This window comes from Penaeus monodon, chromosome 11 (assembly GCF_015228065.2).
Source record: "Penaeus monodon isolate SGIC_2016 chromosome 11, NSTDA_Pmon_1, whole genome shotgun sequence".
Lineage (NCBI taxonomy): Eukaryota > Metazoa > Arthropoda > Malacostraca > Decapoda > Penaeidae > Penaeus > Penaeus monodon.
In genome coordinates this window covers 48,784,934-48,797,433 of record NC_051396.1, presented here as the reverse complement: position 1 = coordinate 48,797,433, position 12,500 = coordinate 48,784,934, and the positions used below count along the sequence as shown (strand labels likewise).

Here is a 12,500-nt window from a genome sequence, read left to right as displayed (position 1 = left end):
CCGAAATCCTGCCTCTCTAAGACCTGTGAAAGAATTCTCACTCGTCTGCTCCACCAGATCAAAGATCAAATTCACCCATCAGCCTTTGGTTTCCAAAAAGGGAAAGGAACATAAATGTGTTTAGCCCACTAACTAAGAGCCTCACAGATTTCAAAGGAGCATTCAACAGAGTCACCCTACAGCAATCCTCCATGAATTAACTCTTTTAGGAGTTAAAGGCAAGCTTCTGCGATGGATAAAGGATTATCTATCTTTGAGAAGAGCAAAGGTATGGTACCCAGGTACCTACAGTGCTTATGGTGAACTAGAGTTAGGCACTCCACAAGGTGGAGTTTTGTCCCCTTCATTATTTAACATACTTATGCACTCTCTTTGCAAGCTCAACAGTGAGTTAGGAGACCTATGCAGCATCACATCCTATGCTGATGACATTCTCATTCAGGTCTTTGATAGGGGGAATATGTTTTTCAGAGGTTCAGCAAAAACTGACACATAAAAATTTACTGTGATTCCTGCGATTTACTGTGGTTCCTCTTCTGATCCTCACGGAGCAGTAGGTTGGAGTATTCATTCCTGACATTTCTCTTAAAGAAAGTGTATGAATTTCCAACTGGGCAAGCACAGCTGATGCCGAGTCAGTGGCCACATGCCATGCCATCAAAAAAGGTGAACAGCAGCGACACCTAGCTGTCTTCTCTGACAGCAAGATGCACTCTACTGAATTACTGCATTTAGTCCAGGAAACAAGGTAACTAGGAATATCCTACACCAAATTTCACGCCTATCAGAGCAGGGTATACAAGTGTCACTATACTGGATACCCTCTCATATAGGAATATCAACCTGTGACAGGTGGATCAGTTAGCAAAACTCTCTCTCTCTCTCTCTCTCTCTCTCTCAAAAAAAAAAAAAAAAAAAAAAAAAAAAAAAAAATCAGCTGCTGTCTTCAAGATTATGCGGGCCAGGTATAGACCACCGAAAAAGTGAAGAAAATGGACATGGTACTATCTGGCATTATGAAAGTATTGCAGCAACATCTGATATAGACAAACCATATGAATTCTATAAATGACTGTCTCGCAGAGAGCAGGTTACACTAACCAGGCTACACATAGGATACAAGTACACTATACATTATGTACAGGATGCAGGATGCCAATCTCATATCATCACTGCAAAATGTGCAAGGCGCCCAAGTTGCATAAGCTTACACATCACTTTCGTTGTTCCTCGAAAACTGCATCCTATCGATCACATAGCACTGTCCAGAAACCAGCACTTATTGATTACATCAATTCTATTATAGACACTGGTCTTGTCTTTAATATGATTGATGATATAAAAGTTTTTTTTTTTTTTACCAACTAGATATGTGAATAATATTAGCACAATGGCACAGCCTCTCAGGCATGTATAAAATATGTTTGATTGACAGCCCTCTACAAAAATTGAAGCATAGCCCGTTTGCATAGATGCTACAGCGTCTTACTCTGACTTTTTGCAGGGGACGTACATTGTTCTGTAAATATTTTTTCATCAAATCAATCAATTCTGTCTGTCTGTCTCTGTCTCGATCTGTCTATTTATCAATCTATCTGACCACTTCATAAAGTATTGAGTGACGAGTAATGACCGAGAGTTGGAAAAAAATAATGTCGTTACCAAATCGGTTCCTCATAATAATTCAGCGGCATTGTCGGCATCGTTACTAGTTACAAGTAACTAGTAATGGCGTTACTTTCACTACTGCACTACTGTGTGTATACATGAGTGTGTTTGTTTTTGTTGTGTGTGTGTGTGTGTGTGTGTGTGTGTGTGTGTGTGTGTGTGTGTGTGTGTGTGTGTGTGTGTGTGTGTGTGTGTGTGTGTGTGTGTGTGTGTGTTGCATATTACCCTCATTAACCATATGAATAATGATGAGCCAAGGACAATTCCTTGTGGGACGCCGCAATGAAATTCGATTTCATATATCATTTGGCTACTTACTCGAGTCCCTTGGGTGCGGAGGTCGACGGAGGAGATCCATTTCACTCTGACCTCGTGAAATCCTAAGGAAATCACTTTATTAAGTCGGTGTGGTCGACGAGGTAGAGTGACATCTGATGGACACGGAGGTCACCTAAATCCTTCTGTCTGCATTTGAGGTAATGTATTTGATAAGGTCAACCAGGGTAGTGGACGGTGGAGCTTCCTTTGGTGTTTCCGAACTGGTTTTGATCTCATTTGTGGGTGAATCCCTTCTGCAATACCTTTCCCCAATTATTCTCTCGATGATCCTGCACTTAACAAGGGTAGGGCGACGGGTCCAAGGTCGTCAGGAGAAAACAGAGGCTTTATTTTGGGGATAGAAACGGTGATGGCTCGCTTCCACAGGGCAGGAATAACACCCTCAAAAATAAAGCTGTTGAAAGTTTTACAAAGACGGGTGGCGAGCTCGGGAGGAAAACTGTTGCAATATCTTTTAGCAGGATGTCGTCAGGGTAGGATATTTATTTTTTAAAGTTGATGTACCTTTGCTTGGAGGGGGCGGGAGGGTAAGGGTACTGGTAGTGCAGTTTTTTTGTAGTGGTGGAAGTAACCTGTAGGTGTTAGTAAAATGGTTGTTAATGAAAAATATAGGGATATAGAATGAAAAATATAAGGATATGAAATGCAATAATTATTCAAAACCCAAATTAATTGAAATATATATGATTATTATCACTGGTGTCATTGAGTATTATTTTCTGAACAGACAACAAACTCATGCCCGTTGAAAAAAACGCTCGTGTGACCGCCTCGTTTAGCAGCTGTCTGGGCAATTTCGTTGATCAGAGAAAAGTAACAACCACGTTTCTTGTCACTTCATTCAGTTTTCTAATGTAATTATACCATGATTTGATGTTGGCTTCACAAATTTTACTAATCATTTTGTAAATGATTATGCTTAGCCGATTATATTACTTCTCTTGCTTTTTTGTGATAAAATACTTTTTCGTTACGTGACCTTATTGTCTTGCTAGATTAAAGCCCACGAGCCTGTTGGTGACTCATGGCTCATCCTGCTGGTGGGGGGCAGTTATTTTTATAAGGGAAGCAGTTGTCAACATGATTCCACTAATTTTATGTTAAAAGTTGCCTTTATGCACTCGGAACAGGGGCGTTGAGAGTCTTAGCCCAGTCATGCCTTTCAATTGCATATATCAAGATTTATTTTAGAGATAGTAATGCACTCAAGCAATAGGGATAGAAAGATAGAGATAGAGATGATATTACAGATATCTATCGTGAGGGAAGGCAGTATATTAAGAAAATAATAGGCTTTGTATCATCACAGCGTAATAATTCATGAACATTCTCTAGTTATACACCATTGGGTTTCCCAGTTTGTGAAATAACTGACGAATTAATTATCCAGTGGACAAAATCACTGTAGTTAATCGATAGGCAATAACGTTAATCGCATGGATGATTTGTGCTGTGCGAAAAGGAAGAAAGAGAGAGAGAGAGAGAGAGAGAGAGAGAGAGAGAGAGAGAGAGAGAGAGAGAGAGAGAGAGAGAGAGAGAGAGAGAGGAGAGAGTGTGTGTGTGTGTGCGTGTGTGTGTGTGTGTGTGTGTGTGTGTGTGTGTGTGTGTGTGTGTGTGTGTGTGTGTGTGTGTGTGTGTGTGTGTGTGTGTGTGTGTGTGTGTGTGTGTGTGTGTGTGTGAAGGAGAGAGGGAGGAGGGAGGAGGAGGGAGAGAGGAGGAGGGAGGAGGGAGAGAGGAGAGAGGGAGGAGAGAGAGGAGGAGGGAGGAGAGAGAGGAGGAGGATGGGGAGAGAGGAGGAGAGAGAGGAGGAGGGAGGAGAGAGAGAGAGAGAGAGAGAGAGAGAGAGAGAGAGAGAGAGAGAGAGAGAGAGAGAGAGAGAGAGAGAGAGAAAGAGAGAGAGAGAGAAAGAGAGAGAGAGAATAAATTAATATCTCATTGTAATCATATTCCTGCTTACCTTTGCTTATCTTCACCTTTCATAATAATTTATATTTCTTGCATTTTTTTTTTCTTTTTATAAGGTTTTCATATTTTTCTCTGTTTAATTGTATCCTTAGATTTTCATTTGTTAAATCTCATTTTTTATATTTCTTTAGCTTCTCTCTTATCTTACACTATTTTTCTTGCATTTTCTTTTTGTGTCTTCAAATCCTCCCTCTTGAGCATCTTTTCATTTGTTATCTTCTTCATCTCTCCTTTCTTCTTTCCTTCAATTTCTCTTTCAGTATCTCCTGTTTCTCATTCTCTCAATGAACCATCATCTTTTACCTGTATTTTTACCAGTATTTTCTTTCTTTCTCCAACTTTTTAATGACTCTCCAATTCCTTTCCATCCTTCACGCATCAGTTATTTTTCTCATCCTCTCTTCTCTTCTTCTTCGGATTATCATTTGACAAAAAAAGTGTTTGTGAAAAATTCTTTGCACTTTTATTCAAAAACTGACATCTCGGACACCATTCAAATTTGCAGCGGCAGAATAATGCCAATCCTACTCGGCTAAAACAAGGACACAAACAATAAATTTTGAGAAATAAATTGCACGTAAAACCACATTTCTGTCAGATTTGAAAAGGAAAGGGACAGGAATATTTTTGATGTCTTACGGTTATCAATAATTTCAAGCAAAACCAAGTGTGTAACAAATAATTTTATTGATCAATTTCATCATACCTTCCAGGCAGTTCTAAATTGTGCTACTTGGTGCACTTTTAACTATTACAAACATTTTAATAAGAAACTTTTACTTATGTGATTGAAAAAACAAAAAACAAAAAAAAACATGAATGCATGAAACAGATGGCTGCCTCAAAGCAAACACATATCCCTTGGGAAAAAAAGAAAAAAAAAATTACAACAAAAATAAAATGATAATGATGAACCAAAAGTAAAAAAAAAAAAAAATCAGACACACACAAGACACCATCTGCGCACAAATCTTTTACTTGAAATATGGACACATATTCCAATCTGACATTTCTAAAACATGATTCCACAAACCAATGAAACTTGACACTGAACTCCCCCTCCTTATTTTGTGAGGGGATTTACACCATCACAGGTAATACAATTATATAAAAACTGACCCCGTTCTACATCTCTTGAAACCTAACATCTTGTGGTCAAAGTAGTACTGCAGTGAGAAGGGGGGGGGATACACCCACCTCCAATGCCAGTAATTTTTTTTTCTTTTATTTTGTGAGAAAGTTTGATTTGAAGGGTAGTGTGATGTTCTTCTGAGACACATCTTTTTCCCTACAATGTACTCATCACTGGGCAACACTTATCACAAATGTCATCACCCTTGCACCCTTTACCTCAACGATACATATGAATATTTACACTCAAGCATGTTAAAAGTATAAAGCAGAAAGTATGCTAGTCTGAGAGGCTAAAATGTTGAATCTCTTAATAGTAGCTCCAAACTCCTTCCGCCCTTTGTACAAGACTGTGACAGCTTTACTTAAAACTGCTTTGCTTTCATATACTTCTACTGCACGTGTAAGTTTTAACTGAAGATGGTGGAGAGAGTGGAATACAAATCCTCTGAGCCTAATTTACAAATATTTTTGTCACCTTTATCTTTCATTTCATTTTACTTAGTAACAAAATTTACTTTGCCTATCATACACATATTCCAGGTACCATAATTAGGTAGTAAGTTATCACTGGCATCTTTTTCCCTGTTTGGATCCCCTGACCAAAGGCAGCAAAGATGATGAAAATCAGAAAAACTTCCTTTTTTTCCAAATAAAGAAAACAAGAACAAAATGCCACATCCCAAAAGCTGTAGGACATTACAATTTCACTTTTTTCCGAGTAATTTCTAACAGGGTAAACAAAGTTACGTACAAAAATTTTCTTTGTATCACAATATTGCTTACTTTGTCATGGATTAAAAAAAAGAAAAAGAAAAAAAGTACTTTCCTCTGAGGAGAAAAAATACATTAATGGAATGTGACGTGTCAAAAAATACTGCAATGGAAACCGTACACAAAATGGGTCAAAAACAGAAGGATATCTATTTGCATCCATTCATGAAGAGAATTACAAATTCCTTGATTTTCTCCGATTCATCTTCTCCAAATCTAAACCAAATGGGTACATTGCTGAATGCACAGAGGATCGTCCCTAATTGGAATAAGATCTCCACACCAGAAGGGATAAAGACATCTCACTTGTAGACAGGGGAACCACTTGAGTTAGCACTAATGTTTAGTCTTGTGAATACATTTTGCTCTTTTTTTACTTCGTTTTTTCTCTGGATACTCTATGGTTTAACTAGGTGTTGCTGGTTTTCAGATCACTATTGAAATACATGTAAAGTGTTATTCAAAAGAAACATACAAAAACTGATGTTACATACTGCAATGCAAAATCAATCTGATTGTATAATAAAAGAGACTTCATAAACTTTATAAACTTAAGGCATATCCTGACCACAAAATAAATTTTCACTTCTCTAATAACTTTTTTCTATCCTTTTGCAATCTTCGTGTGCCACCACAGACTCATACATCTAAATTTTGTAAAAGAAACTACCTTTAGCATGGCTATTTAATATCAAGAAAAAAAAGAAGAAAAAAAGTCAATTATCATTGTTTCTTTTTGATCCTGAGAAACAAGATCTGTCCGTTAGTTCTTGTTCCTTGTGCGTAAACTGGAAATTTTTTGCAGGTTGCGTCACACAACACCTCACTTACTAACCAGGCCAGTACACTTTGATTCAATACAGCTCCCTCAACCAGCATTTTATTGCAAAAAATTAAATACAAGAACCTGGGCACTGCTCCGAGTGGCCCTTGCTCTCCACGTGTAAAACTTACTGTTATGCCAAAAGCTGTACCAATGATGACCTTTTCAAATCTCATAAGAAAAACAAAAGAAAAAAGAAAACAAAAGAAAAACGAAAAAAAAAAGAAAAAAAAAAGAGGAAAGCCTCATTCAATAGCCCCAATGCTGAACTGAGAGGGTATTGCCGTTTAACATTTGTAGAAAAATTATCCTATCATTGGAGATCAGAAAAACGGGTGGTACATGCACTTGTGCTCTGTTATACTGTGACTCATACTACATTTTTTTTTTTTTTTTACTTTTTTATTTTATTTTATTTTTTTGTAACTTCCACTTTCAACATGGCCTATTGTATTTCAACTACAAGAAACACATAAAAAAATATCAAAGACTTTGGCTTAAAAGTCTCCATCTTTTAAGGCTGGTATCACACTGTGTGATGCAACGTAGAGCAAGGTCACACCGCACGTGAACCTTGGGGGAAAGGGGGAAACAATAGTAATAATAATTATAATAATGATAAAAAAAACTAAACAATAATAATGGCACATCATAAAACATTAAGGCAGACCAAAGACAAGTACAGGCTACAAAGGTCTACAAGATAAAAACTGCCAAGTAGCATGTGAGGGGAAATTGTGTAGGAGGAGCATTTGAGTTACAAGCGACGTAGGTGAGGTGAGGAGATGGCCGAAGAGGGAGGACTCAGGAAACAGAGGAAATCCTGTCGTTGGGTGCACCCATCTGCGTGAGCACCTTGTCCAGCCACTGTAAAGGGCCATGCAGGTGGATCTCAATCCAGCAGGGGGTGCTTGTCACATCCTGTCGGTGGTACTCGGCACCCCAACCCTTCACAAATGACATCCTGTGGCAAATATGAACACATTAAGAAACTTGGTATGAGAAAGGGAGGGGGGGGAAGAGAGAGAGAGAGAGAGAGAGAGAGAGAGAGAGAGAGAGAGAGAGAGAGAGAGAGAGAGAGAGAGAGAGAGAGAGAGAGAGAGAGAGAGAGAGAGAGAGAGAGAAGAGAGAGAAGAGAGGAGAGGAGGAGAGAGAGAGAGAGAGAGAGAGAGAGAGAGAGAGAGAGAGAGAGAGAAAAGAAAGAAAGAGAAAAAGAGAAAAAAAAGAAAGAAAGAAAGAAAGAAAGAGAGGGAGGGGGGGAGAGGGAGAGGGAGAAGGAGAGGAAGGGAGAAAGAAAGAGAAAGAAAAAGAGAAAGAGAGAGAGAGAGAGAGAGAGAGAGAGAGAGAGAGAGAGAGAGAGAGAGAGAGAGAGAGAGAGAGAGAGAGAGAGAGAGAGGAGAATTTTATTTTATCATCAAACGTAATAATGCTACTGATCTCAAGTTTTCACAAATTGCATAAATGAAAGCTTCTCCCTGTTCTGATATCACACAGGAGCACTAACCACCATCCTAATCATGCTCAAGCAACATGACACAAGCTCACCTTATTGTGCACATTTTTGTGAGGTCAAAGACAGCCTCGTAGCCATGATTGACACTCTGCGAGAGGAGCTGAGCAAACTCCTGATTGTTGAAGATCTTGAGGGAACAGCCTGGTGGGATCTTGCACACTGTGGAGGGGTGGAAGCCGTGGTGGTGGTTGCAGTTGCGCGACTGCACAAAGATGGCCGAGTCAGACAGACACTCGGCATACACTTCCCCTCCCACGTAGTAGAGATGGACTCCTGGAAATATGAAGTAGTTAGTATATAATAGTTTGTTTGTTTTTTTTTGTACTAATCCATCAATCTATTTTTTATGGCAACTATGAAGAAATTGTTAAGGCTGTAATCAATGACCTACACATCATAAAGCAGCGTGCAAGAAAATCACCCTCCTCCCTAGAACAGACAACAGACGACAAGTCACTACCTCGACATTATGTCCTCTTCCTCACACTTACCTTTTCCAATGTGTCTTCTTGTGTTTTCAATTGTAGAATTACGATTAACATTGGACAACAAGCCTAGGCAGAAGCGCTCTGAGTTGTTGCTTGGGTCTGTAAACCCGTCGACTATGACCGAGTGCCCGTGGGCATGAAAGACCTCTCCTACACGGTTGTTCAACTCGTAATATGCTATACTTGACCAGTATGTTGGCTCCTGTAAAATTTAAAAGATTTTGTATCATATTATCTGTGTACACCTTAAGATGTTGGCTTTAAGGATATGATATCAAAGTAAAAATTACATCAACTCAGTTCTCCATAAATATTAGAAAACTATTTCCACGCCTTTCCATATTTTTTCTTACCTGGTATGTAACAGGTGTGACATTAGAGTTTATCGCTGTTCCCACTGGAACAATGTCCATAGCAGTGTCCGTCTGCTGCGTCTGCTTGATATCCTCACTTGGACTGTATGCAGGTGGTGGTGTATCTGCTTTGGTGGTAAACATATCTAGTTACCGCACAGAATGCATCAAACTTGTACGATTTACTCATTTTGATATTTTTTGTGTTTTTTTTATCTTACAAACTGAACTTAATTTCATACACAACAACATATACAAATCAGAGACCATTTGAGGTAATGTAATGGCCTTAAATAAAAGTTAAGACTATGAAAAGGTTAGAGGACTTTGCACATGATGAAGAAGGTATCAAAATGTTCTATCCTTTAAGTTTTTTTTTTTTTTTTTTTAAGTAAACAGCAGCACAGACAAGTGTCAGCTTTCAGAGGAAACAAATCACAAAATTTGCCCATGAAACTAGATCTGTTATGTTTAAAGAGGATGAAGTCCATCTTGGTTTACTGATCAAAGGTTTGTTCAGAGTCCTAAGGGAGACCAAGAACTTTTCACAAGTATAGTTCCACTCTTCCACACATTCTGTCTCCTTGCCTACCTGCAATCATGCATTATAACCTACAGATTGTCATGAACACTGTCCTCTAAAGATGCATGAGGTAAAATATAAATAAGTAAACAAATAAATAAAGAAATAGATTCGGGGGGGAGCAGAGGACCTCCTGTACTGACCCGGGGTACTGGCATAAGGACTGTGAGGACTCTGACTGGATGGACTGACAACAGGAGACGGTGGCTGGTTCAGGCCACCAAGATTTCCACCTCCTGTGAGGGGAAAAGCATGGAATCAATGCAAACAGTTTCTGGACCTGATCATTTCTTTCTTGTTATTCTTCTTATTCTGATTTTCTCCACGAAGACTTTTCAATCTCTTAACATCAGCTAAATCATAGAAAATGGTTCTGCTTGAAGTGCAGCCACATGTCCAGTTAATAGAGATATACAGTTTAAATCACCCTCCAAAAGATAAACAAACACAACTAGCTGTCTATAATGATGGTATCCCACTAACTAAAATTTATAACTGTTGCCGACAACCACCTGTAGGATGGACTATCACTACTAATTAAATAATAGAATCATTAATCAAATAATAGTCTCATTAGTTAATAGTTAGTTAATACCTTAAGGTTATGGAAATATATGGAGTGTAATAAAGATTAGAACAGTAATAGACAGTGAGATAATAGTAATGTTACTTGAACCCCAGATATCTATCACACTATCAAATTTAGAAACTGCAAGAAAAGTGTGTGTATACAACAACACACCAACAAACCAAATCTCAATCCTATGATTTTGACAAAAGTTACAATAGTCACTCAAGCTGGAAGAGCAACAGGAACCACAGAACCTACTAGCTGCCTAAATCCTTTCACTGATAATACCATTAAGACTACAAGTACACATTTCAAGGCACAAGGCATCTACAAGAAGCTCTGCTGCTGTGACTGCAGGAACAGAAGGCTTGTTAGGATTTAGCTGTGAAAGGGAGACAGAAAAAACAGAAAAAGGATATACAGGTGAGAAGGAAGAGAGCAGAGGAAGATCACACAAAGGTCTATTCAAAAACTTACCAGGGAAATTGCAGTAGGGACTGAGCGGGCTTTGGCTGGAGGGGCTGACGACCGGCGAGGGAGGCTGGTTGACGCCAGTGATGGTCTGGCTTCCCATCTGGGGGTGAGATGCCCCTCCCATGGGGGAATGCACAAAACCGTTCTGTGAGAACGAAACATTGTTGGGCATGGGTTCCGGGTGCTGCTGCTGGAACGTCAGGAGTGAGTGGCCAGGCGCAAACTCAGAGTGGCGTGGCACCAGCACAGGAGGCAGAACTGGAATAAAGGAGAAATGATATGACAAGATAAGAATTCACTCATTTCATATATATAGTATTCATCATTTCAAAGTTTTTGTCCCTAATCTAACAGGCAAAAATATAAAATTCAAGTGTTCCACAAGCATTCTAAATGCATTTCCACATTCCTCTTTGCAAGACTCTATATCAGTCTTGCAGCAGCTCTAGGTACTGCCCCACAGTACTGCAGCACCTACTGCAGGAAATACCAATCTATCGAAACAACATGGACAAAATTCCTTACACTGTACATTTGATTTTTAAAGTTGTTTCCTTAGTAAACAAAATGTCACAGGAAAACTCACGGAAAACATATAGCTACCCTCTAAATGAACTATTAAATCTTTCTAAAAGACATTTCCATGACTTGCTTCACGACACTGTGCAAGGCAAGAGTTCACCTCCTCAAGCGTTCATTCATAAATTTACTGAGCTCATTTAATCTGCTCATCGTTACCTTCTCGCTTAATCTCATCAATCCTTTCTCGCTCCCATCCTCGCTTACACTCCAATACACTCAAATCCTATCCTCCGGGAGATGAAATCAAGGGAGTTCATATGTCTGTGCACACTCCTCCATGCACAAAAACAGCTGGCATTTGAAAGCCTTGATAACATCATCACTCTAAAGGCCACTTTTTTTTTTCCCTCTCTCTCTCTCTCTCTCTTTTACATAATCTTCAATCCCGCAACCCTAAGTCATTTTGCTACATCATCCGCATAGCTTGAGCTTCTAAGAATCATTTGATCTTGGACTCTTAAGCCTTTCCTCTGCTAAAGCAATCTCATTCTCTCTTTCAATCATAAACTTGACACATCATACATAAAACAAGAACTCTGAAGGATGGCTACGCACGCGGACCTGTGGCCTACAACTCGGCCCTCACAACTCTTGCGCTTGGAGGTCTATTTACAAGGAACAAATGCATGAAGTTTTGATCACATCCTGTTCTTTTCTCTATTTTCTTTTTTTCTCTCTCCTTCATCCCTCTTACCATCTTCTCCGTCACCATCTCTCACTCTCATTCACTCACTCTCATTCACTCACTCTCATTCACTCACTCTCATTCACTCACTCTCATTCACTCACTCTCATTCACTCACTCTCATTCACTCACTCTCATTCACTCACTCTCATTCACTCACTCTCATTCACTCACTCTCATTCACTCACTCTCATTCACTCACTCTCATTCACTCACTCTCACTCACTCACTCACTCACTCACTCACTCAATGACTCTGTCTAACTCCCCCCCCCCCCTCTCTCTCTCTCTCTCTCTCTCTCTCTCTCTCTCTCTCTCTCTCTCTCTCTCTCTCTCACCCGCTCTCTCACTCACCCGCTCTCTCACTCACCCGCTCTCTCACTCACCCGCTCTCTCACTCACCCGCTCTCTCACTCACCCGCTCTCTCACTCACCCGCTCTCTCACTCACCCGCTCTCTCACTCACCCGCTCTCTCACTCACCCACTCTCACACTCACCCACTCTCACACTCACCCACTCACTCAACACACTCACTCACTCTCACACTCTCC

General features: G+C 39.7%; 1 protein-coding gene across 4 annotated transcripts in view; it reads right to left on the bottom strand.

The window, feature by feature from the left end:
* Positions 1–4,416: 4,416 nt before the first annotated feature.
* The window catches only part of LOC119579026 (protein mothers against dpp-like), a gene marked incomplete at its 5' end in the record, with an annotated part of 9,736 nt that continues 1,652 nt past the window's right edge, over positions 4,417–12,500 (bottom strand). The window contains 6 exon segments of one of the 4 annotated variants that reach the window (XM_037926734.1): positions 4,417–7,664; positions 8,246–8,486; positions 8,705–8,903; positions 9,055–9,182; positions 9,781–9,873; positions 10,686–10,940. In XM_037926734.1, coding sequence (XP_037782662.1) covers positions 7,505–7,664; positions 8,246–8,486; positions 8,705–8,903; positions 9,055–9,182; positions 9,781–9,873; positions 10,686–10,940 — 1,076 coding nt within the window. 4 annotated transcript variants of the gene reach the window in all.